The sequence below is a fragment of the Staurois parvus genome, unplaced genomic scaffold, assembly GCF_062004578.1.
Source record: "Staurois parvus isolate SC_StPar_1 unplaced genomic scaffold, SC_StPar_1.0 ptg000471l, whole genome shotgun sequence".
Lineage (NCBI taxonomy): Eukaryota > Metazoa > Chordata > Amphibia > Anura > Ranidae > Staurois > Staurois parvus.
The window spans coordinates 2,252,377-2,280,232 of NW_028318267.1; the positions used below are offsets into that span (position 1 = coordinate 2,252,377).

The following is a 27,856-nucleotide window of genomic DNA, read 5'->3' on the forward strand; positions in this document are numbered from 1 at the left end:
GCTCTTCAGCATGCTCTGACCCCGCTCTATCATTTTACGTGGCCTACCACTTCGTGGCTGAGTTGCTGTTGTTCCCAGTTGCTTCCACTTTGGTATAATACCACTAACAGTTGACCGTGGAATATGTAGTAGCCAGGAAATTTCACGGATGGACTTGTTGCACAGGTGGTAACCTGTCATGGTACCACGCTTGAATTCACTGAGCTCCTGAGAGCGACCCATTTTTTCACAAATGTTTGTAGAAGCAGTCTGCATGCCTAGGTGCTTGATTTTTTACACCTGAATCCAATGATTTGGAGGGGTGTCCTAATACTTTGGCAATATAGTGCATGGTGAAAATGTCCTACAACAAAAAGGCCCTGGGTTTAGCGGTTACCAACTCCTGTATACAATGGTCGGAGCTTCTTTCAAACAAGATCCCTCTGGGGCTCTCCTTCAAAAAACCCTGGTGTTTGTACACTTACCTAATTTAAACTGGTCACCCACATCCTTATGGCTGCTAAACAGGTGTTAACCTGGGCATGAAAGTCTCCAACAATACCTTTTGCCAATGTTAAAACCCTGGTTTCTCAGGTCAAGTTTTATGAGAAACTTACTGAAGAGCAACACCATGCCCAAACTTTCTTAGGATCTGAATACCATCGACTGAACCATACATATAACACTGTCAATTTTGCTGAGACAACTTTATTTAGAAGGTACTTTTTTATGGTGCAATTCTGTACGGACACCCAGCTCCATGGTCTTCCTTTTACTTGACTGTGGACACGCTCTTAGGGGGAGAGAATATGGGTGGAATTCTGTAGTCCAGCAGGCAGAGCTGACAGTGCTGCTTGGCATTTCAGTGCAGCATACACTGGGGGAGATTTACTAAAACTGGTGCAACTCTGCCCAGAAACCAGTCAACGTCCAGGTTTTATTGTCAAAGCTTGGACAAGCTAAAGTTAGAAACTGACTGGCTACCATGCACAGCTGCACCACATACAGTGCTCCAGATTAGGTAAGTCTCCCCTAACCCTGTTGTAAGCTCAAAACGTTGGTAGGACCAGACCGGATTTCTGGAAGAGCAGTAGGTATTTTTCTGTGTTTACTTTGTTTAAAATATGGGGAAATATGCTTGCATTGGAGAAATGCATTGCATATGTTTTCTTTTATCCTGAAATACACCTTAAAATTGAACACCAGGCTAGAATAAAATACCCTTGCAGTGGGGTCCCCACACTACACGTGGTAAATGCTTGCTAAAGCTGAAGTTTAGCTAAAACAAAAAATAATTCTCTATAGCTTTAGTGAGCAGACTTACCTGTAATGAAGTATGTCCTACTTTCAGCAGGAAGCTGTATCCTTTCCTGGATGCCCAGTCCTCTTCCTGCTTCTGAACTTCTGGGGTTGTGATGGATCATAGCTGTGAAGCAGTTCCTAATTGGATCCCATCCCCTTACACCCCCCCCCTCCATTGGGAACTGTTATTTTATCAAGTACACTGCATGTAACATGAATCTGTAAATTAGAGACCGCATTACATGCAGTTTTCCCAATGGAGGAGGAGGGAGGAGAGGGCAGGTCTCTGTTGGGAGCTTAATCACTACAACTTCACAGAAGACTAAGAGCTATTAACCTCCACAGTGCTGGAAGTTCAGGAGGAGGAAGAGGACTGGGCATCCATTCACAAATTTCTACAGGATCTAGCTGCCTGCATTACGTGGGGCAATTTACAGGTAAGTTAGGTCACTAGAGATATAAAGAACACTTTTTTTGGCTAAAATTCAGCTTTTAGAAATAGGGAGTAATACCTTATTTCTGACTCTAGCAGGCTTCTTTCATCAATGTGTCCAGTCCAGCACTACTGCCTCTCAAAGGCCATATCACCTGTTGTCACAAGCTCACCTCCTCCATGTACAATTCCAGGGTAATCCTGATACTGAGGGACTGTCCACAGCCCAAAGTGGCAGAGAGAGGACAGCACTAAAGCCAGTCAGAGGGGGAAGTACAGCCTCTCCCAGTACCCCTAGAAAATTAAGAGTGTATAACCCTTGCAGTGCAGGTGTACCCCACTGCAAGAATTTATTTATTTTTTTTTACAATCTAAGCTTTAACTTCACTCTCTCAATCAACATGGACCATTTTTAATCCTTATGCTGCTAGCATTAGTAAATAGATAGGAAAGTATATCAGATTTATTGGTTTAAAACTTTTTTTTTTTTACATTTCTTTACTTACTTCCTGGTTTTCATGCCTAGGCAAATGATGTCTTACCTCCCAGCAGTCTTCAAGAGAGGAGGGAGGGATCTCAGCTCAGTCTATGCCTGAGCCAAGGGCAGATCGATTCCAGAAAGTAAATTATAGGGCATGTTTTTCAAAATGATTTCTCAGTAAACTAAAGAATGGAGACATAGAAGGGTGGGGGAGATTGCTTTGAATATTAAAAATGAATTAAATGGCATTTTTGGTTTGTGGTGCTCAGATGCAGTGCAGTTCGACTTTAAGTACACATTGCATTTCAGCTTTTACTTCAACAGTAGACACTTTTGAATAACAAGCCCACTTTAAAAAGGACACCAGATTTCGCTGTCTTGAAAACACTAGTTGTTCATCACTGGTTTCATCAATACCTTTGGAGTCACAGCTTCAGAACTAGTGTGCAGCCTTTGAAGCCAAAACTTCTGTTCTACATACATCTTCCGGGTCAGTAAGCTGTCAACAACTAGAAAGTACTGAAGTTACAGGATCAGCCAGTGAGTTGGCATTTTCTGATGGAGGCACAAATGGCAGCCCCTGTATATCTCTCCAGGGTACCTTAGGCAGGCCAACTCAACAACAGAAATAAAAGGCAGAGCAGTTCAGAGATTCAAGTATGTGACCAGTTTTTTGTTTTAATCGTAAAGTCTGTGCAACATTTTAAAAAAAAAATGTCACAATACTGCATGACCTGTAATGCTCACAATATTTACATTAACTGCATACAACCAGAGAAAAAACTCAGAATAAAAACAATGGTATGGACTGAATCTACTCCTATCATCTGCTCTGTAAGCAATCCACGAAAGAGGAAGATCGCATATACTTTACACAGGAGGCTGACGTAAAGTACAGAGCTGGAGAAAAAACGTTAACTAGTGGAAACACAGAGGAGATGGCTGATTGATACAAATGAAATACAATGAAACAGTAAAAAAAAAAAAAAATTAAAATTCTTATACACTCTCGCTTCTTTATGGACAAAACAGCAGAAAAGCAGACTATTACAAAAAATGAGTAACGTTAACAATTCAAAATAACAATAAACACACACATCACTTGACATAATCTGTATCGGGGGACAGGCCAGGGGTCAGAGGATAGAAAGCATGGCCGTTGCCTGTCCACAGTTGAAGCAGCCATTTTGCAGCTTGAAAGGTATTTGCTAGAAAGCAGCTGATTGGTTTAGAGCCAGTGACATCACTGAATTATATAAGGAGTCATTTATTTGTGGGATGCATTTTATAGACAAATTTTTAGAAGCAGCTTATTCTTCTTAAACCTTTACGCATTTGTATATGCTGACTGCAAATGATCACTATTGTTCCTCAGAACGGTGACAGGTCCCTGTATGGGGAATATTAATCAGTGCTTGGTCTATGTCTATGTAATTACAGCAGCTAAAGAATGCAAGGCTCTGGTTTTTGATGTACTTTGCCCTGTCCAGGACTGAAGCTGGGTGTCCTAAAAAGCTAACGGTCCTTTTACTACAGCCTAGCCTGCTGTGGCACGTTAAATGTTGCATTAGGGCAGCCCATCACACCACCATGGACTAAAAAATGCGTATGCAGTATTTTGTCAGCGCACCACATTAGTACATTGCTACGTATGGCCCTGCACTGCAACACAAATCCATTGCCAAGGTGGGATCTAGTGTCGTGCAGAATGAATGGCACCGCATTGCACCAACACATGGAACAAAACAGCAATGCGATAGCTTGAAAAGGCCCAAATAACTGTTGACAAATCTAGCTAAAGGGCCTGTGTTGAGGGACTTTGGACTTGTGTCGGTGGACAAATTCACCGTGCTTTCAGGTGCATTCTGCTTGAATATATCAGTTTGAGATGCTTCCAAGATCATTCAAAGTTCAATGACAGGTGCAATTTACCTCCTCCTGAGATGTATTAACCTGCTTCAAGTTCTTATAAAGGTTCTTATTATCTGATGGGGAGATCCGCAGTTCTGACACAAGAAAAAGTCCGTCACCACAGGCTCTAAAAAAGGCAGACCAGGTAATCTATGGGCCACCCCACACCTAAGCAGATATTCCCAAAAGTTAACTCATCACCAGCTGCAAATGTTCACAAATGATTGCTATTGTTCCTCAGAACCCTGTATGTGGAATAATAATTAGTACTTGGCCCTTGTTATTTTGGATATATACCAGCTAGCATCGTATGCCTATGGGTATCTTAGGGGTATTTAGGTACTATATGGAGGAAAATTCTAAGTTTTCACAACTTGGCTAATGCTGATGCACACTGGTAAATAAAGCTCTGGTACTATGGGTAAAAGATCTATCTACAGCAAGTTTCAGATAAGAACACATGCAGGATGTACTGGATTTCTTGCTGAAGAACCTTTGGCAGGGGTGACTAAGCACCCGACTTCTCCTTTTCTTACTGAGGTTACATCTCAGGCTCTTAGAATGTACCTGTAAGCAAAATCTTTTTAGTTTAGTTTCCAATAAATTTCTACTTTCCACGTCCCGACTGGGAACATTTCCTGCACTGGTGACCATCATCATTGGGACAGGGAGCGAGTTCAATCTCCTTAGCAAGAAGGCAGGCAACAATACCTTTACACAGGTTTTACTCCTCTCCTACTTTACTAAAACGTTGTGTTTCTATTGCTGTCTGTGTCCCTTTTGGAGAAAAGCCCCTCGCTTTATGTGTCAGGGACCACAGTCAATGAGAAAGGAAACTAAAATAATAAATATATTATACTTACCTGCTCTGTGCAGTGGTATTGCACAGAACAGCCCTGATCCTCCTCTTCTCAGATCCCCTGTTGGAGCTCCCGCCGCCTCCTCTTCTCAGTGTGCCACCACAGGAAGCCACTTCCTATTGCGGCACACTTGCGGGTTCGCTCCCAAGCCTCACTGCCTGGGTCGATGGACACAGACAGCAAGGCTTGGTCCCGCTCCTCCCTCACTGGATTTGACTGACAGCAGCATGAGTCAATGGCTCCCTCTGCTCTAAGCAAAGCCTGTGAGAGCAAGTGGAAGAAGAGAGAGCTGCTGCTCTCAGGCACAGCGCTGGATTGGGGCCAGGCTCAGGTAAGTATTGGGGGGGGGGTTGAGTGAGGGGGCGATATACATACTGAAACATTTTGTTTACCTTAATGCAGGGAATGCCTTAAAGGGAAAAAATGTTTAGGCGTTATGACCATTTTAGGGAGAATGAATTCCTAGGTAAGGTAGCAGCTTTTTTTTCTCCTCCCACTCCTTAATCCTGCCATACATGGCTTGAATTGTGGCCGATTCCTGCTCAATGGGTGAAAAATTCTTGGCTAAACACTGGCTGCATCCAATCTGCACCGTCACTGTTCAGCTATTTGACAGCCACAGGTAACAGCTTTCACAATACAATAGCCAGCAAGGGAGATGCCTTCATCCATGCTTTTTAGCCTAGATGGAGTAATTAAACGTGTATGGATAACTTTAGGGGGTTAATTCACCTTTTCAAAAAAAAAAAATGAAAAAGTAAACTAACACCCTTCACCCCCCTGGTCTCTGCTGTACTTACCTCCGTGGGTGATGAGCTGTCAGTGCCCACACAGCTAGTGAAGCGGTCCAGAGATTTGAAATCCCCACCCTTCTTTCTGTTGGGCTTTCGGGGCGGATCAGAGCAATTCTGATTGGTTGATGCCCAGCACTCTGGTGATCAGAGCTGCAGCTGCTGATCATTTTATTCTGACAGCTGCAGGTGCTGCTGAAAGAAAACAAAGAATGTCCTGGTGGGCGAGGATCAGTTAGTGTACAGCCAACTTTAAGCTGACCATAAACGGAGCGATTTTCTTTCCTGCAACCCGTCAGTGTTGATGCGGGAATCTCTCCTGTGAAACCAGGGTGGTGGGGGGAGCCGTCCCCTCTGGGAGAACACAGTGATTACTGCTAGCAGCTATAATAGCTAGCAATAACTGTATGTAAAATCTGACAGGCTGGGTTGATCAATCGATCAATTTGGGTACATTCAGCCTGCCCATACATGATTCGAATCTCAGCTGGTCCCTGCTGAACCGGCTGAGATTTGAAAAGGGATGACATTGAAAAGGTCTGCAAAAGACACAAAGAAGCTTCCCTATTTGCATTGTCCATACAGGTATAGCACATCCAATCAGGCACAAACTGCCTACAGTTCTAGCCTCTCCTGTTTCTCCTATTGCAGCAGCATGAAAGTTGTGAGTTCAGACCCCTACACTTGGGGCCCCCTAAGGTGCTTTGTGGATGATCTGACTAACAAGGTAACCCTCCCAAACGGACACAGACAACAATAAAGAGCTGACAGAGGGGGTAATTCTTCCCGCTTTATATAATCAAACTAAAAAGTTTTTCCTATAAAAATTCCAAGAAATGTATTAGGGAAGCTGCAGGAGCTGTGTACTGAAGACAGAACTAGATAAAAATTAAAAAAAAAAAATCTGTATACATTTTTCTAATGTGTAAATAAGACATACTATACCATTTACAAAAAAAGGTGCATTTACATTATAGACCATTGGATGTCTAAACTGCAAATATCCCTTTTTGTCATTTAAAGGTAAAGTTACATTTAAAGTGATGTCACCAGGGCTGTAGTCTAATTAGCACTGAATAGGCAAGCAACATGGCTTCCTCCACTTGGCGCAGGCTTCGTACAAACTAGATGATGGCATTTACGTCAATTGTTTTTTTTTAAATTATTATTTATTTTTGCAATCATCGGGACCGGAGAAGACAGAGGTATATCCACATACGTAATCGGAATATACATGTGTCAAATGTTCGAGTGAACCTTTCCTTACAATACAACGTTGTCGGCTCATGTCTGTACGTAGTGTTTTTTTTTCTCTAGCTTCACATTTTCACTTTACGTAACATAAATAATTTGGTTAATAAAATAACTTGCGTGTTTCAGCCACATTAATATATAATCTGTTAACAGTATAAATACTTTTTCTTAAATAAAATAAATCTGTGATATGTTACATAATACTGACAAAAAAAAAAAGGAAAAGAAAGAAAAGATGCTGCATGTTGTGAGTCTATCACGGCAGCTTGTGACGTGTTAATACTGCTCGATGAGATAACGGAGATGCATGCTTCCTTGGTCAGGCTTTGCAGACAATACATAGTTTGTAGTGTCCTTGAAATTAGCAATATAAGTTTACCAGTGAAATCCAGGGAGATGGCGCCCCCTGGAGCATCAGCGGCGGCTCTGCTTCTAACATAAAAAAAGCTCATTTAGCTTGTGGAAAGAATTTTTTAGTTAATCAATGGCAGGTTGGCCAGGCTGAAAACAGGTGCAATTAAAAAAAAAAAAGAATTTCCAAGGAATTTTCAAGGCTGGGAATGAAATTCATATTCTCCTTAGATTCCCTACCTTAATAATATATTGTAGTGCCGTGTATTCATTTCAGTGTTAAACTGGAGAAAAATTATGCAGCTAAGAAATGTCTCTTCTTTGCCTCTGTGAGGACTGAGCTTGTGTCGGCAGAAGTAGAAAGTCAGCAAAGGGGGAGGAGTTAGCGGTACAAAATATGGGCGCGATTCAACAGGTATTTGTGTGCAATGGGGTGGGGGAGGGAATGTGCTGATATTCCTACAGTATGAAACTTTTGTATTTTCCATAAAGTGTGATATGAATTTGGTTAGAAAAGTTCCATAAACACATAAGAGCCTTCCATTGATATTTGAGAATGTTGCAGATCAGGCAAATCAGATGTGACCTCTAACAATTTATTTTCATTTTATTCCCCGAGGAGGGTCACTATTCTCTGTCAGAAGAAAGCTTCACTCCTAAGAGGTTTTCCAATTAAAATGGGTGCAAAACCCTAAGTGATTGGCAATTAAAGCGGCATTTAACCCAAAATGCAATATATTGCAGCTTACCAATCATTAAATATGGCTGTATCAGATTTCTTTTCTTTAGATTTTACCGTTTTCATGTGGTTATCTGGCCATTAACACACCTTCTGTATTAGTGAAACACCACTGTGGAGGAATGAGCACAGGAGGCACAGCAGTATGGACAGTCTGGGGAGGGGAGCGTTCAATGTACCAGCATATATAAACACAATAACAAACTGAAGCCAAACTCCAGCTAACACTAACACTGTGCGTTCCTGTGCAATTCACATGCAGATCTGTGTGGAGTGATTTCAAGCCCAATCATTTTGAATGGGCTAAAATCGCACTGCGCCAAAAGTAGTGCATGCACTTCTTTTTAAATGCACTGTAACCGGATCACATGCTACAAAAGTACCATATGATCCGGTGCAGGCAGGCTGGGATAACTCACTGTGTATGTGACCTGCATTTGGGGTGTTGTTAAATTTTTACTGACACCTGCTACAAATTCCAATAGCAATGCATTTCTTTGCGATTCAGATATGGGTATGGTGTAAACCAGCCCAAAAACAAAGCAGGGTTTATTTCAAATGACATCTTTAAAATGTCCTTAAAAAGATTATTTTTTAGGTGGGAAGTGTAGTCAAGTAAACAGATGCATGGTGATGGTGCTAAATGTGGCTTGGGCATCAATGACCTCTGGGTATTAAACGGTTGAAGAAGAGGGTTCAGAAATTAAAAGGTAAATAGAGTATGACAACCATTGCCTGGACTAACCACCAGTCCTCGCAGAGACAAAGGAAAAAAAATTGAAATAACTGTGGTTGTTTAGATAAGCAGTGGACATGCAATCAATCATTATTATAAGACTTCACTCACCTACAGGTACCTGAAAGGGGAGAAAGGGGCTTCCCAGGGAAGAGAATGATCAGAAATGTGGAGCGCCCCCTTTCTGTCATCTCTGACATTATGGTATAAAAGCAGTTATTTTTCATCTCTATACACCGCTCGAACATCCACTTGATAGAAACCAAAGAATTTTTGTACACTATTATTGTACAGTAAAAGATAAAGTGTGCATTAAGTCAGCTTGTACATGACAATATTGTACACTATGTACATCTCAGTTATCGGCATCAAACTCTATATCTTTTTTTATATACACACTGAAAATGTATCAGAAACAGTTGACTATTATTCTTTGTAATCACAATTGTAGTGTTATAGAAAAAAAAAACAAAACAAAAAAAAAAAACATCTCCGTTCAGTCACATTTTTTGTTTTTTTTTTTAGGATTCCAGTACCCACCTGCCTAAAATGCAAAAATATTTACCACATATTCACTTTACACCAGGTGGTGATATCTAGAAATATTGATATACATATATTAATATCAATGCCTATATACAGATATATGATCTTGAGCTCTTTCAATGTTATCTGGAGATCTTCCTCCTCTTGGGTTTTGGGTCCTTCAGCTGTCGATCCCTCTGAGACACCTATAGTATACAGGAAATACCAGATTAGAAAACAGTATTGAACACAAACACGTCATACAAGTGAAACTCCAAGCAAAACTTTAAACACACTTAAAATATTTGTAGGTTACTTGTCAAGGTATTTCTAGCCCTATTCAGCCAGTCATGCTATTTACACATTCATCGCCATGCTGCAGAGCTGGGATTTTAACATTGTTATTTACTACTGCACCTTCCTGTGTCACCCATCGGTTCACTGTGTAACCGTGGACATGTTAGCAGCAAAATAATCAGAATCATACTGAGACATGTCCACAGAGACGCAATCAGAACCATACTGAAACATGTCCACAGAGACGCAATCAGAACCATACTGAAACATGTCCACAGAGACGCAATCAGAACCATACTGAAACATGTCCACAGAGACGCAATCAGAACCATACTGAAACATGTCCACAGAGACGCAATCAGAACCATACTGAAACATGTCCACAGAGACACAATCAGAACCATACTGAAACATGTCCACAGAGACACAATCAGAACCATACTGAAACATGTCCACAGAGACACAATCAGAACCATACTGAAACATGTCCACAGAGACACAAATCAGAACCATACTGAGACATGTCCACAGAGACACAATCAGAACCGTACTGAAACATGTCCACAGAGACACAATCAGAACCATACTGAGACATGTCCACAGAGCCGCAATCAGAACCATACTGAAACATGTCCACAGAGCCGCAATCAGAACCATACTGAAACATGTCCACAGAGACACAATCAGAACCGTACTGAAACATGTCCACAGAGACACAAATCAGCACCATACTGAAACATGTCCACAGAGACACAATCCAAACCGTACTGAGACATGTCCACAGAGACACAATCCAAACCGTACTGAGACATGTCCACAGAGACACAATCCAAACCGTACTGAGACACGTCCACAGAGACACAATCCAAACCGTACTGAGACACGTCCACAGAGACACAATCCGAACCATACTGAAACATGTCCACAGAGACACAATCCGAACCGTACTGAAACATGTCCACAGAGACACAATCCGAACCGTACTGAAACATGTCCACAGAGACACAATCAGAACCATACTGAAACATGTCCACAGAGACACAATCAGAACCATACTGAAACGTGTCCACAGAGACACAAATCAGAACCATACTGAAACATGTCCACAGAGACACAAATCAGAACCATACTGAAACATGTCCACAGAGACACAATCAGAACCATACTGAGGCATGTCCAAAGAGACACAATCAGAACCATACTGAAACTATGAGAGACCTGTTCGAACAGACATAAATCAGTACTGTACTGACTGAACCAGAGATGCGTCCATTTTTAAAAATAACAATACTTGCCTGCTCTGTGCACTAGTTTTGCACAGAGCAGCCCCATTCCTGCTGTTTTCTGTTGTACTCCTGGCCCCTTCCTCCTGCTGAGTGCCCCTGGAGCAAGCCGCTTGCTATGGGGGCACTAGTGAGTGCTTGCACCTGAGTCCCGCCTCCTCACTGGCTGTGACTGACAGCAGCGGGAGCCAATGGTCAATAAGCAGGGAGAGAGCCAGGAGAGCTGCTGTTTTTGTGCACATCGCTGGATCGAGCTACGTCTCAGGTAAGTAATAGGGGGGCCTTGCCAGGGAGCTGCACAGAGAAGGTTTTTTACCTTCATGAATAGAATACATGAAGGTAAAAAACCTTCAGCCTTTACAACCAGTTTAAGCTGGCCATAGATGGGTAGAATTTTCAATGACAATTCTTAGAAAAAGAAGGTTCTAAGAAAGTTTATTAGTTTTTCCAATCATTCTTCGGTCAAATCGACGTTTGTTTTCCATCAAGATGAGAACATCCAAAGAAGCAGAATGGAACGTTCTTTGCAAAATGAACAATGTATACGATTTTCGTTCAGTAAAGTCCATCCATTCCAAAATCAAATGTTAAAAGCAAACAAAATCTTTTGAACTGAATTTAAATGTGCTAAAAATTTTATTAAGAATTTTCCTAAGTCCTTTCCAAAATTCTATCACCTGCTTTAACCAGAAATGTGTCCACTAAGGCACAATACGTACCATACTAATTCAAATGGAAACATGTCCACGGTGATACAAGCAGGTCCTTGGTGACTTAACCATAAATCTGCAAAGATGCAATAAGTGCCATGCTGTTGCAATCAGAAACATGTCCACAGTGACACAGTCAGTACTGTACTGACTCAACCGCAAATATGTCTGTAGACACAATCTGTACTGTACTTACACAACCAAAACATGTATTAGGAAGAGCTTAAAGTAAACCTGTAATATAAAATAGGCAATTCAAATTGGACAGAAGAGGAAATGTCAAGACGTCAAGTTGAAACGTCAAGACTGGGCCAAGAAATATCTGAAGACAGATTTTTCCAAGGTTTTAAGGAATGATGACAGGAGAGGGACTCTTGACGGACCAGATGGATGGGCCTGTGGCTGGACCAGTAACAGGGACAGAGCTCCACTCAAACACCAGTAAGGTGGAGGTGGGGGGCTGGTATTATTAAAGATGAGCTAGTTGGATCTTTTCGGGTTGAAGATGGACTCAAATTTAACTCCCAAACCTACTGGCAGGTTTTAGAACACACTTTCTTCAAGCAGTGGTACAGGAAAAAGTCTATATCTTTCAAGAAGACCATGATATTTATGCAGGACAATGCTCCATCGCATGCATTGAAGTACTCCACTGCGAGGCTAGCCATTAAAGGCCTTAAAGATGAACAAATAATGACATGGCCCCCTTTCTCACCTGACCTAAACTCTATAGAGAACTTGTGGGCCCTTCTTAAATGGAAGATTTACAGTGAAGGAAAAAAGTACACCTCACTGAACAGTGTCTGGGAAGCTGTGGTTGCTGCTGCACAAAAAGTTGATCATCAATAGATCAAGAAACTGACAGACTCCATGAATGGAAGGCTTATGACTGTTATTGAAAACTGTTATTGGTAACTGACTTTTTTTTTTTTTTAATGTCAGAAATGTTTATTTGTAAATTTTTTGTTTGTCTATTATTCTCACTTTAACAGGTGAAAAAAAACAAGTGAGATGGGAAATTTTCGTTTTTCATGTAGTTGCATAATAATTCTGCACAATAGTTGCCCAACATTTCTGCACAGAGATATTCTCCTAAGAAAGCCAAAACCTAATTTTTACTTTCTTAAATATTCAGGTTAGAGGTTTTTTTAACATATCGGATTGAGCGAGAGCGCTGTAGTTGTTCAATAATGAAATGAATCCTCAAAAATACAACTTGCCTAACAATTGTGCACACAGTGTATTTACATTTTGGCAGCACACTGTCTATTGTGGGGATGAAAGTCATGAGGAAAGTTTACTTGTCCTTCAAATGTTGGGAGGGTCTCATACAACTTACATTGCCAGATATTTTGTCCAGCTCATTCATGGCCTCATGTATCGCAGCTTCTAGATGGTTATTTAGTGTTCCACTTCTATAATATGAAATACAACAGTTACTTAAACATGTACCATAAGACCTCACACCATGCTGCAGAGACGTCAGTTTTTCTGCATGTGTTCTGCAAGTTGCCACACCACAACACTAGTATCACCTGCAGATTTTTTTTCTGCGCAGAAATCTGCAACAGGTATAAAACTCATTGGATCGTGCATGAAAACTGATGTCTTTGCAAGTGAAATCTGCACATCAGTTTCAATCAGTTTTCATGCATATATGGTGTGAATAAGCCCTTACAGTGAAGTTGAGTAAGGTTCAGCTTTAAAGTGTCACTAAAGGCATTTTTTCCCCCATTTCCGATAGAGCAAGGGAGGATTATAATCTCGGTCAGTTTTCTTGGCATCTGTGTCCCTTTATAGAGATTTTCCTTCACTTTCTGTTGCATAGCTAAAAACAGGAAATGAGAGGAAATCCCTCCAAAGTGAGGGAATCCTGGGGTGTCACCAGGCTCACCAGAAATAGTGTCCCCATTGGATGATTTTCCCTCTATTCCTGTTCTGATGTCAACTTGAAATTTTGAATTCTCTTTTACTTTCGATGATAACAGTAAACAGGAAAAATAGAGACTGTGACTCTGCCTAATGGGGGAACAGACAGCAATAAAAACCTGACCTAAGTTCCAATTCCTCTTCACTCTATCCAAAACTACAAAAAAAAAAAAAAAAGTTTTGCCTTTAGTGACACTTTAAGAACAGTATATAAATACTAAAATCTATATAATAATGGAGTAAAATAAAACAAACGCTCCTTACTTTCTGTTGCCCTTTTGCACACGATTATAAGCTTCCAGTCCCTCTGTCAACGTTCTCAGCTTGTCACTGTCCACCTAAATGAAAGCACATAATATTATTTAGACCCGGGACTACACACAAGTGAGTCCATTTGCCATTCACAGTGCGCCAGGTCAGACACTTTGCAGGCGAACTTGCTTCAGAGTCAGTTTACACCAGAACATGGTGCGGGAAACCAGCGTTTCGTGCTCGTTTCCCACACAGAATTCCAAACACACTGCCCTTGTGATCTGCAGTGGGTGTCAATGCAATGTTAATGACACCTCCAATGCAGGTCACAAACACAGTGCCTTGCCTGCACCGGATTGCATGCTACAGAAGTACCATACAATCCGGTTGCAGTAAATTTGTTTTTCTTTTTTTTTGAAGTAGTGCATGCATTACTTTTGGTGCAGTGAAGTGCAATTTCAGGCCATTCAAATGAACAGGCTGAAACTGCACTGCATTCAAATTGCACATGCAATGGAATGCAAGCGTGTTCCTGTGCGATTTGAGTACAGTGCGTCTTCAGCCTGTTCATTCATTCCACTGCACCGCACCAAAACTAGTGCACATACTACTTTAAAAAAATGCTCTGCAACCTGACAACCTGATGTGGTACCTCTGTACCATGTGATCCGCTGCAGGCAAATGCACTTAATTTGCGACCTGCATTTTGGGTGTCGTTAGCATTGCATTGACACCCACTGCAGACTGCAAGTACAGTGTGTTCTAAACTTAGTGCAGGAAATTCACACGGAAAGCAGGTTTCCCGCACAGCATTTTGGTGTGAACAGGTCTTGAATCTTTTTGTGCAATGGCAAGAATTTACAGAGAATTAGAACACTCTGCCATGTAACATGCAATGCATATTCTAGCCAGGCTACAAGCTTTTGCTAGACACGGCTCTCTGAGATCTGATGTATTCACAAAAATCGTCTGCAAATTATTTGTCCATTTGCTCTGTCTGCTCCATGACAAATGTATTCAAATATTTCCTCCTACAAGCAGTATCCAATAGTTTCTGGGAATGAGAATACACTTTGTATTGGATTACAGTAATATTACGTTGAACTAATTTCAGGAATTAGACAAAATACATTTTTTTGCACAGTAAAGCTACCCTGATCAATGTAAACCGAATGTTTGAAAAACCTTGATTTTGTGCATAGTTATAAATGTAACTGGGGGCAGCCATATTTGCCCATTACATACACAGGCTTTGTTCACTTCTTAGTAGTGCTGCACAATGATTGAAACTTATTTATTGTCTTGCATTCTTTAATCACAACAAGCAGGCAAACAGATACATACACAGTTGAAATACATATATGCCAAAAGATATGAAGATTGAAAGGGACCAAGCATCACCGAAATACCTGAAAGTGTATCGGATACTGAGGATTCTTCAGCTGCCATAACTTGAGGAGAGTAAAGTTAGGACTCCCCACCCGTCAGAGCGGTAAGTAATATACCTCTTCATTTGCAGAAGCCATTATTTGTATGTTCTGTGATGGGAATGTTGCTTTAAAGCAGAGTGTGTCTATCACAGAGCATTTTATGGGTTTCTAATAAGACAACCCAGCAATAGCTGCCCACTGTTAGAATGGCTTTCTCTAACTGAAACTCCATACAAAGCTGGGAGGAAGGGGGCAGAGTCTCTTGCAGTAAATGTCTGTGTGCCAGCAATGATTCAGTGCAAGGCTTTCATTTCACTTTAAGCAAAGTAAAGGAGGAAAATTGAGAATAGGGATTTTCCATCCAGGTGTGCTAAAATCACACAGGAATTCATGATCCATGTTGTTGTGTTTATTTAAGCACTGGTTCACACTAGAATGCAGTGTGGGAAATACATGATCTGTGCATGTTTCCCACACTTCATTCAGTCAGTGCCCCAAATGACACCACAAAAGCAGGTCGCAAACACAGTGCAATTGCCTGCGCCGGATCGCTTGGTAGGAAAGAACCATGCAATCCAATGGAGTGCATTTCCAAAAGCAGTGCATGCGCTTCTTTGGTGCACTGCGGTGCGATCTGAGCCCAATCAAAATGAACGGGCTCAAACCGCACTAAACCAATTCGCATGTGAATTGCACAGGAATGTGGTGCGCATTCCTGTGTGATTCGTAGTGTGAACCTAGCATAAATGGTCCCATTGTACTAAGCAAGTATGTACATATTAGTACACATGGGATCTCTATTGAAGTGCACTGTCATATAATAAAACGTAGACCATTTACTCTATGAATTGGTGTTAAAAGAATCTACAGAGCTGTGTGTGTTCTCAAGAGACATTTAAGTGGTTGTAAACCCTTACATGAAGTGACTGGCCTCAGGTGTTACACAGAAATGGAACAAATCCTCCTATATAAGTTGTACCTGACTATCTATAGCCGTCTGTGCTCTACATCCATTCAAAGTGTAGAAATTACACAGGACCTCAGCTCAGAAAAGCAGGGGGCGGAGAGCTGAAGATACATTAGTGAGATCTCTGAGTGCTGATTGGATGGAAGAGACACACCCCTTTTCACTGAGCACCCAGGAACAGAGCTGAGACTGTCAATCAGTTGGACGTCCCTCCCCGTCACCATTTTTCTCTTGGTGTCAGGAAAACCTGTCAGAAGTGACTCATGCTGATAGCAGAGGAACAAAGCAGTGGACAGAAATGACACTTAGTGCTCCAGATTGAGACATTACAGACTATTGAGCAGGGCAGTGGATAAGGGGGTACCAGCAATCCTGTACGGGACCTAGGCCAGCAGGGGGTGAATCGGATGTGGGCATGGAGGGTGATCGGCACAGCAGGGGGGCAATTACTGGAATTGATCTCCGGTATGTCTCTCTGCATTCACCCTCTACTTGTCCTTTGGACAACAAGGGACTCCCCTCCCTTTGGATGAATTTCCTACCACTTTCTGTTTTGGCTATGAGACACTAAGTAAAGGGAAATCTACCCACAAATGGCAAAAAATCCTGACAAGAGTTATAACCTTTAAAATAAAAAAAAAAAAAGTTTTGCCTTTAGTCCTTAACTTTCTGTCTCGAGACAACTGGGGTGAGAGAAGATCTCTTCAAAGAAAGGGAAACCTTCTCTTATACAGTTGTCATTGGAAAATGTGTCCCCCCATTAAAAGATTTCTCTGTTGTTTTTTCTCATGAAAACTCATAATTCTGGAATTTCTCTAACTTTTGGAGCAAAAGCAGTAGGTATCAGACCAAACAGACAGGGCAAATCTCATTTAGCGGGGAGACAGACAGCAGTAAAAACTTGGCACATGTTCTAACCCTTCCCTACTTCAAAATGGAAAAAAACAAAAAAAAAACTAAAATAATCTTGGTTTTGGATATATTTTAAAGAAACACGGTTACCTTGCCCATGCAGAGCAAACTAGCAGTGTCTCTGCAAAGGGCATCCCAAACCCCAATATAGCCAACTTTTCTGCTCTCCCTCGCCACTCATTTCTTCTCTGGAGTTAGTGTTGAAATCAGTTGTGTCAGTGACCTAGGGAAACGGTGACATCACTCTCTAGATGATGTGACCATTGCTCAGGCACTGTCACAGGGGAGAAAGGTCCCTGTCACAGACAGGGGTCAGTTTCTATTGAAAGTTGCTTTAACAAAGTATTGAGCAAAAGCTGTGAATACTTATGTACATCTGGATTTTTAAATTTTTTATTTTTAATAAATTGCAAATATTTCAAAACAAAAACTTCTTTCATGTTGTCATTATGGGGTATTGTTTGTAGAATGTTGAGAAAAAAAATGAATTTAATCCATTTTTGGAATAAGGCTGTAACATAACAAAATGTGGCAAAAGTTAAGCTCTGTGAATACTTTCTGGATGCATTGTATGTGACATGGATGCAACGGAGACACGAGGTGAACTGGGCTTACAAGATGGCACGGGATTCTCTAGGATGCAATTGTAAGTACTGTAGCAGCGGGCTCGGCTCAAGTGTAGCCATTCATTGCTTTCTCTGCCTTTCCTCCTTTTTTTTATCTTGTTCACTGATGAGTGGAAAGCTCCTGTCTTGTTTTTGGTTACTTCAAAAAGGATCCAGCTTTAAAAAGCATTCATGATTGATATCTTCAACTATTAGATGGCATTCACACAAGGGCGTTTTGAATCACGGGCAGAATCATGGCGATCCTGCCCACAATTTCAAAATGCTCTGATAAAATTACAAATCACCAAATTGCAGGTACGGGTGCCATTCATTTTAATGGGACCTGTAAAAGCGCGGAGGTTCTGGCACGATAAATCTCGCTGCAATTGCAGAAAACTGCATTAAGGGAAGCATGTCGCCCAAAAGAAGTTACTGAACTTGTTTTGGGCGATGCGCTTTGTCCTGATTTATTTTGTGACAATCATGGCAGAACCGCACCACGTTTTCAGGTGCCATTAACCCCTTGGCAGTGGCTCTGATGAAGAAGGGACCCCCTTCAAAACGCGTCAGCTATACTGAACACCCATTCCCTTGATGGGACTCATGCTATCTTCAAGTCCCTGTGAGGACTTGCATGCCTGATTTCATTCGCTGCTTGTGAGTATATTTTTTACAATTAATACATTTTGGTTACTGAGGTAATGCGCAAGGTTGGTGCGCTTCTCGTTTTCATTTCATTCTGCAGTATTGATCGGGCTTCCCCAGCCTTGTTTTGGAGCCGCACAGCCCTTTATGCATTGGTGGACGATTTCTCCAGGCCTGGTTCCATCTATTCGCCACCTGTCTGAGTCCTAGAGCGCAGGAGAATTCGTCTTTGATTTACTGGGCTTCCCAGCCCATTAAGGAGTTTGTAATGCCGGGATGGAAGGTGAGGTTTATGATCATGTGACTGGCTGTCACAGATATCACATGATCAGAAAGCTCCCAATCGCAAGTTCTGTTAGGCACCGGTAACTATGCTGGCAGTGCGCGCGCTCTCAGCAAGTTTGCTTACATCTGATACGCAAACATGCGGCCTCCCAGTGTCAGTGCCCACCCCCTGAGAGGCCACATATTTGTGTACCACTGGCGCCTAGAGGCTGAAATGAATGGCACATGAATATGCAGTTCTGCGATTTGTCATTTTAGTAGAGCGTTTTGAAATAGTGGGCAAAACTGTCGTGATTCTGCCCACGATTTCAAAATGCCGATGTGTGAATGCTTGTCCTTGCGCGGTCCAGCACCTTCTTTGCGATAGAAGATATTGGTCCGCTGATAACCTTTGTTTCTAAACAATACTTGAGCCCTGTAAATAGCTCTGAGAGGCAAGTGTAAAGCCTCGCACGCACGATGAGAATATCAAACGAATGATCGTCCACTTTATTTTTGCAATGCTAGTCTCACATTGAAAATGAATAGGTTACTCAAATTCTCGTAAGACAGAATACAACTTCAGAAATGATGTAATATATTGTACTGCAATATGTTCTTTCATTTCTAAGCATGTGTGGTCTTGGTTGCTTGATTTTTTACAAATGAATACTGTACTGATTAATAAATGAAAATTGTTCATTCTGTTATCGTACAAGAAACATTTTCATGCTTGTTCCTTCGTATTATTTCATATGAACTGTCGTGATCTGTTCTCGAAAGCTGTGTACTAACGATCAGATTATCAGAGGATCTCTTTGAAAACTGTATTTTTCGTCCGATTTTCTCATCGTATGTACTAGGCGTAAACACATCCTGCTGCACAGCTTGAACTCTTCTATGCTTCCACATTACTTGGTCTTATGCTTGTCAAAAAGACAATGTAATCAGGGCTGGTGCTAGACTATTCTCCGCCCTAGGCAAGACAGGCTACTTGCACCCATCCCCCAAAAAATGCAACTTCAACATTTTTAAAAACAGTAGAAAGTATTAAAGCAACAAAATATGACATTTCAAAATTTCTTTTTAATTTGCGCTCTAGTAGTTCATTGATTCTTGCGGTCATTGTGTAAATGCATGCAGACAAAGATTACAGGATTACTCTGCAGGAGCCCTGCATTGCCCCATGATCTGCTGATCGCTGGTGCAATGCTTTGTCGGCTCCTAGAAAAAATAAATACACATTTTTTTTACCTGCAAAAAGATGTGCATTTATTATTATATATTGTTTTTTTTTTAGAATGGTGAACCTATCCTTTAAGTTCATATGGGCTCATTCATAGTTGTGGATATACTGATGACCCTCTGAAGAGTTTTCTGTGTTGGATTGCTTTTCAGAGGTGATTTGACATGTGGATAGGGAGTAATATGTCCCCTCTTCACTCCCTGCTTTAACCCTCAAAATGCTTAAGCACCATGCTGCATCTGCATGCATTGTACACTGTTGCAGGGCAGTTGCAGCAAAGCCCCATTCACTTGAATAAGTTGCGTTCAATGGCAGTACTGCCTGCCAAACATGACATGCCTGAGCGGCTTCATTTCTTAGTTTTGGTGGCGATTAGAGGGCAGTAAAACCGTGTCCGCCTGTGTGAATGCACCCTCATTCCACTATAAAGGGACCATGTTAACAGAAAAGTGTCCCCCAATGGAAATGTGTATGGATCCCCAGGAAAATCTGTGATTCTCTTTCCAGAGAAGTTCCACACACCCTTGGACCAAAAGTGGTTTCTGGAGATATCAGTAGTCTGTTGCTTGTGCTCACACAAAGCTGCCAGCCCCCATGTATAGTGACAAGCGGGGAAAGGAACAGGGACACTGGGAGGAGCAGGCTCTCTTGCAGCCCAGTGACAGAGTCACACAAGGGGAAAGCTGCTCTCCTTCTACCTCCACCGAACTCCGTTCATTCTCTGCCAACAGCAGGGATTCACATGCGCTGAGCACCGTTCTGTCAGGACAACATAAACCTCGGTGGTGAGAGGCGCATACAGCGGCACACCTCTCAGCCAAGGCACTGCGGGACCTCCAATATATCAGTCAGGCGGCAGAGTGTGGAGTCATCTGCAGACATAGCATCCATCTCTGGGGTTGAGGACCTGAATGGGAGGAGAGCCCTGAGCCTGCAAGTAAAGGCAGTGTCATCCAGAAATCCCAGCCTGCTTTGTTCATCCGAGACTCCTGACATTTCTGTGCCGTCATATCTCTACTCTATACACACACAACCACTCAGTCATTGTCTGGGTACATGAATGCTTACTGTTACATTGAGCAGACATCAGGTATGGTGGTCATGGCCGCTCCACAGGCGGCAGTGCGCTGTAGGCGGCTGCCTAGTTCGCCTGATGGTAGCGCCGGCCCTGAATGTAAGACACAATAAAGCCCCACGTGTATAACACAAAAGGATTGCTGGTATTGATGCAACCAGCTCAGAACTGTGCATCTTGTTGGGAGATGTCCTCTCACATCCCTGGGGGAAAGACAGCTGTAACAAGCTGAACTTCTTGTCTCCTCTCTATGGTGTGCATTCTCCATACATTCTTTTTGGAGGACTCACTAGGTACTGATAACAGGATCACTTGTTCCCTGGTGGATCCTTTATCAGAATATGTGGAGAATATGCCCCAAACAGGAACAGTAGGAAGTTCAGTTTAGAACAATGCTCTCAATGTCACCAGGAGGGAGGAGCAAACTTGAGTTTTCATTTGCAAAACCTTTCATAAAAATCAGAAGATTTCAGCAAATTGTTACCATTGTAGGGAAATGCATTGGAGTTAACAGTGAAAGTAAAATTCAGGTGTAATTATGTAAATTTCACCTAAGCAGCTCAGACAATGCAATTGAGCATTTCCGCGAGGACAAAAAAAAATTAATTTTGCTTAAATAATTTCGCCCATCTCTATTCGCCAAATGAAGGCTAAAGAAGACATGGCAGCATAAAAGGTTTAACCCTTCCGTACTCAATCCAAAACAGCAAAAATATAAATTTCTGCTTCAATGAGGATTTATTTTGTAAACATTATTTAGTTCTAGAATGCATGGTTTTTGAAGTAAGCATGTGCATGGGGGAACAAAAAAAATTAATAAAGCAGTTATGTACGTAAAGGAAACAAGTAAATTGCGTTTTACCTTCCCTTCCTCTGAGTTCTGCTGATATGGGTTACGTAGGTCGTCCCGCACTAGTTTTCCAGGCCATGAAGCCAGTCCTTTAAGCTGCCCCCAGACCAAGTCTCCCATATTGAACGTCCTTGGCCTATAATGCATTAAGTCATTAGAAGAAGGGGAGTCGGGAATCCGAAGGTCATCCTCGCTACTGATGCTCTTGGTGTCTGAAGGGCTAGGGACGCACCCGTTCATGCCTTTGGCATGGAAGTCTCCATTATAATGAATGTAGTCTCTTGCTAAAGAACTTTCTAAACTGTTGGAAGAGCTAGGAGACTGTTCCTCCATGCTGACCTCTTGTTTGGGGATGTTCAGGAGCTCTCCGAAGCCCCTGTGCTGCGGGGGCCGCGTACCGTTCATGTGTGCGCAACGTTCCACCGTGCTCTCCAACCTTTCCTTGAAGCTCATCATAGTCCTTTTGTAATGATTGAACCTGAAATTCTCCTCTAGCATCTTATCACTCGGGCAGTGCCTGGGCGGTAGCAAGATCTGGCACTGCTCGTCTTCAAAGGAGTGCAATAGAGAGACATTGCCAGACCTCACTTGGTAAGGGTTGCCATGGACCTGTGCACTGTGGTCCAAAAACTCCTCACATTTCCACCTGTTCATGTCACCCGGACTTTGACCGCCGTTCCACTGCCTTTTAGGAGTATTGCATCCTGCTTTGAAATAATCAAAACCATCCCCGTCTGCCATGTGTTTGTTCTGATCCATGTTCTTCCTTATTCGGGTACCTCTTGTATTCCGTGTCCTGACCTCCAGATCAGAATTTGCCATGTTTCTGCCATGGATGATGGCATTCACCGCACTTGACAGGTTTAAAGGGTCACCAATGGATGCAGTGAAGGCACTCATGGCACTTAGTGCTGGGATAGCGCTCATCTGTGTCGTGTTGGACACCGCTGTTGTGATGACCACTTGCATTCCTTTACTGGCTGCGTCAACCACAGCTTTATAGATGGCGTCCACTGAACTGTCTCCTTCTCGGACATTATCTTTCAGGTACTGTTCTGTCCTATGAGGCATGTTACAAGGTTTGTCCGGAAATGGAGGAAGTGATGAGTTTGGGTTTTCAGGTATTGAAGATGTTCCCATCTGTGTGCTGACCTCTTTGTTCTCTTGCATTTTCATCTATTTAAATGAGATAATTGTACAAGCATTACTTAGCGTTCCAGACTATCTTGATGGAAACCAAGCGTCAGAGGGACATGTAGTAGGCAAGTATTACTGACCTTAGCATCTGAATATGCTAAAGTGCAGGCCTGCCATGCTTCAATACCTCCTGAGTCATTGGCCTAGATCAAGCATACAAAAATGTAGGAGTTAAGCCTTCATTTTGACATGAGGCATTCTTGTTCCAGATCAGTGAGATGGAAAGTACTGAATCCAGAAACAGTCAGGCAATCAGTATTTTCTGAAGGCGTTCATTATTTGCAAGCAATGTATTTCTCTGATGACAGGTTTCCCTCAAAGGAAACCAGTACTCAGTACAAAATTACCTAACTAACCCTTAGGGTTTTGCAGTAGACAACAAATATGTCTGCTCTTACCTTTTCTCTGCTCCCTCCCCCCAACTCATTACTGAAGTCTTGAGAAAACCCCACTACTTCCAGCTACGGGGCCCACATGTGACCATCTGTTCTGCCTCCCACAATTGAGTGGTTGATGCCTGAGCAGTCAAACACTAGGCCAATGCCATGTGGGGGTAAGAAGCATTCTTATACCATTTCAGGTAGAAAAGGTTGGTATGTGCATTTTTCAAGCACAAGAGAGTGGATCAAGATGGAACCTTAGGGTGTCTGCTAAAAAGAAGAGTTAAATTAGTTAATCTTAGGACAAAAAAAAAGCTGTATGCAGTACATCTCTGCCATGCATGCACATTTGCCCATATTTAAGCCCTTTAGTGACACTGCAAGTACAGAAAAATACCTATATCTACTAGAAATACACTCAACTACTAAGTCCTGTTGGGTCGGCAACACTCAGCACTTTTGTGGACTGAGCATTGCCAGCACTGATCAGTTTTCTCTTGGCAAACTATTCAGACCACCCTACTCTTTCAGCTCCACAAAATAAAGGCTAATCATTCTGTATTCTCAAGATAAAGACTAAGAGTGCTAACTGCACTCCTGGACACAGGACAGCTCTGAATTTCTGACCTAATCAACAGGTATTTTTGAACTTATTAAACAAAAATAAGAATACCCCTTTAACCACTTCAATACCAGGCACTTTTACCCCCTTCCTGCCCAGGCCAATTTTCAGGTTTCAGCGCTCCCACAATTTGAATGACAATTGCGTGGTCATGCAGCACTGTACCCAAACTAAAATTTTATCATTTTTTTCACACAACTACAGCTTTCTTTTGGTGGTATTTATACACCACAGGGGTTTTTATTTTTTGCTAAATTAACAAAAAAAAGAATGAAAATGTTTCCGTTATAAAAGTTTGCAAATAAATAATTGTTCTTCATGAATTTAGACCAAGATGTATTCTGCTACATTTCTTTGGTGAAAATAACCCAAATCAGTGTTTATTATTTAGTCTGTAGGAAAATTAGAGTTCACAAACTATGGGATATATCTGAAAATTGATCAATCCTTAAGTACTGACGGCCAATCTAATTTTTTGAGGCCCAAAAATGTTAGAACAGTACAGATATCCCCCAAAAGACCACTTTTTGCAAAGTAGGTAGACCGACGTATTTCATAAGAGGCATGGCGAGTTTTTTGAAGTTGTAATTTTTTTGTCATAATTTTTTGGAAAATGAAGAAATTAAGAAAATTATTTTCATAATTTTTTTGTTATATATTATCACCAGTGCAGTACAATGTCAGCATATAACTGGTGTGGCAGTGATCCGGGACACTGACTGGTGACAGTACGATATATATATTTTTTAATATTTATTTTTTATTACATTTTTCTCTTTTTTTAAGATTTCTTTCATATTACACTATGACCAAAGTAGTATAAGGTTACCATAGGAACATTATAATACTTTGGGGAAGTGATCAGTATTTTTTTTTTACACAATTTCATTTACACAGCAAGCATTTAACTGAATGAAATCGATTCATTCAGATGTTTTTTTGTTTGTGATTAGCTGTGGTTGGCCACGGCTAATCACATGACACAGATGGGCTGTGATTGGCCCAGCCTGTGCAAATGATTGCTGTGACCATTCACAGCTAGACACACTTGTATACAATGGATGGCATGAAAGGAAGCCATCCATTGTCTACAACGGTCATGTGACCTGCTGTGATTGGTCACAGCAGGTCACATAGTACTGGCAATGGGGCCGGTACACAGATCTATCATCAGCTGTGTTTGAGGTTCACGGCTGGTGACAGATCTCGCCACAGCGCAGCTCTGTGGGCATGTGCAAAGCGCGATCTGGGAAGGACATCATATGACAAGTGGTTAAAGAAGAACAGCCACAATTTGTTCTGCACTCCTGTGAGCTGTTTTCAGCCATCACACAGCCAATCTGGGCTGGGGAAAGATCCCAACTATATGGTCAGGATCCACCCAGGAGCCTGGACCAGCACCTGGCTGAGCCTCTCAGTGATCCGCAGAGAGCCTGAGCCAGCCGCTCCCCCCCACCTCCACAGCCCAGCGCTCCAATGAGCGAGTGGAGGGTTGAGAGCAGACAGAAGTAGCTGACAGGCACCAGCTCTCTGCTCAGAACCACTGAGAGAACTGAATGTTCAGTGATCTTTGATTTACTATAAGTAAACTAATGCTGAGTACAAGGCTTAAAAGAGAAGCTAATATGCAAAAACAGCACCTTTAAAGGTTGGTTTTCACGGTCAGCTTCTCTATACCTCCCAGTGTCTGTTTTTATACTGTATGTGTAAAGTTGAACTATTATGTTTGAATTTCATAACTAGACTTAGGAAGCACCTTGCTACATGGGACAAAGTACTACATGAACTTTGGTGGTTAGAACAGTGTGAAAAATTGTAATGATAGTTTTTTTTTTTAAGTGTAAACCCAGGGACAAAATGTAAAGCAGATGAGGAGGCTGCATTTGTTTCCTTTAGTTTTCCTTGTCTTAGAAAGGCAACGCTCAGTTACTGTACTGTATCTACAGGGGAGCAGTGTTGTCATTCCTGATTTGGATTACAGATCCCTTAATCTTCATAACATAGATGGAGGGGTTCTAGTTCACAGACGTTGCTTGGGCATGGCCGAAATGTCTTGACATCTCAATGCAGCAGAGGTATTGTGTTGCCATCTCACTACAGGAAATTACAAGCTCACTGGACTTCTGCCAGGATCAACATGATTTTTTTTTTTTTTGCACTCTTCAAAACAGATAACTAAATGCTTTCAATGGCCACAATAGAGCAAATAAGAGAAGTTCATTGTTAAAGTTTACATATACCTTCCCTCCCTCCCCCAAGAAAAACTGTTAAAGCATAAAGAGATAAGCTTTAGTGCATGGTAGGAAAAAGTATAATAACATAAAACCAGGAAATTATCACCTTTCACTTTAAGCTACCGTTACATAATACATTTAGCCTTTCTTAATACTATATTGTAGGTGTCACGACTATTATAATTACCTGGAAGTTTTGGAACAAACAGGCCATGGGGTTTAGACTGTTTGGTGGCCCTGGCACATGTCCTTTCAAGGCATGTAGATTGGAAAAGCCTTGTAAGAGCTGCTGCTGTTGTTGTTGACTGCTGTTTAGAAGTGACTGAAGGTGAGACAGCTGATGATTATTCAAAGGGGTGTTCATTGAGGACATGTTCCCTGAAATGACAAAAATACAATTTTATCCCATTTATTTATTTTTTAAGAATAAGGATATGTGCAGATGGATAAATCTGTTCTGCTGTCTTTTTTTTAATGCATTTAAGAAGGGGGAGGGGCACCATAAGGCTTATGGGACTATCATTGCCTCAAGTGAATAAGGCTTGTGCAAACATTTGAATCTTCACTTGTAAATTCCCATGGTTGTGCACACTTATTGGTGCCCCGAAATGAAAATTCTGGTGCCGAAACCAAAAATTCAGGATGCACTTGGCCGAAAACCGAAACTGAAACCGAAATGGAAAGTTTTTAAAAATTAATATATTTTTCAAATGTAATTTAAAAAAATAACAAAAAACCCCAAACATTTTAATGATGAAGCTTTAACATTTCTACAGGTTACCAGTTTAAAGTTACAGAGGAGGTCTAGTGCTAGAATTATTGCTCTTGCTCCGACGTTCGTGGCGATACTTCACATGCCGTTTGAATACCGTTTACATATGTGGGCGTGGCCTACATGTGTGAACACTGTCCCTTAGGGAAAAAAAGTGATTACATTTTTTTTTCACTAACACAGGGAATGCATGCATCTCTTGTGATAGAAATAAGTAGTGACAGGTCCTCTTTATGGAGAGATATGGGGGTTATTAAGACCCCACATCTCTCTACAATGTAAAGCATTAGAACAAAAAAAGCAGTGATCTAGTGCTTAAAAAACAAAACAAAAAATGCCTTGTTTACAAGGCGCCGGAACTGGAAATGATATAGTGACGTTGTTCCGGTCCTCCAAGGGCATAGAGATTAGTGGAGGCATCCTTTCCTTCACCTATCTCAATGCCCAGCATTCGATGATTTCTCCAGTAAGGCTGAGAACAGAGTGATGGCGGGTTTCGGCAGTGAGGTTATTTTCGGCATCTGTATTGGTGCCTATTTTCCCATTTTCGATGGGGTGTATTCGGCCGACACGTTTCGGCCACCGAAATGTCATTGCATCCCTACTTATTTATAAATGATTGACTCTGCTTGATGAAAAATCTGTAGAGGTGAGCTCCTGAGTATGCACAACAGTATCACTTAAACGAGCTTTGCAGCGGTTTACATTCCTTTCAACTCCAGGGTTCTGTTATTTGGTCCAGGAGAGAGCAGCAGATGTTAGAAATGAAAGTCTACTCCACAATCCCCTTCAGGAAAAAAAAAAATGAATAAAAAGTCAGA

General features: G+C 41.6%; 1 protein-coding gene across 1 annotated transcript in view; it reads right to left on the minus strand.

Annotated features, from left to right (window-relative positions):
• Positions 1 to 2,847: 2,847 nt before the first annotated feature.
• The window catches only part of MBD5 (methyl-CpG binding domain protein 5), an 82,808-nt gene continuing 57,799 nt past the window's right edge, over positions 2,848 to 27,856 (minus strand). Inside the window, exons 7-11 of the mRNA XM_089689373.1 lie at positions 26,451 to 26,641; positions 21,843 to 23,006; positions 13,846 to 13,919; positions 12,992 to 13,067; positions 2,848 to 9,568 (exon numbers count right to left, since the gene is read on the minus strand). Coding sequence (XP_089545499.1) covers positions 9,506 to 9,568; positions 12,992 to 13,067; positions 13,846 to 13,919; positions 21,843 to 23,006; positions 26,451 to 26,641 — 1,568 coding nt within the window. The 3' untranslated portion in view covers positions 2,848 to 9,505. The remainder of the gene's footprint in view (positions 9,569 to 12,991; positions 13,068 to 13,845; positions 13,920 to 21,842; positions 23,007 to 26,450; positions 26,642 to 27,856) is intronic.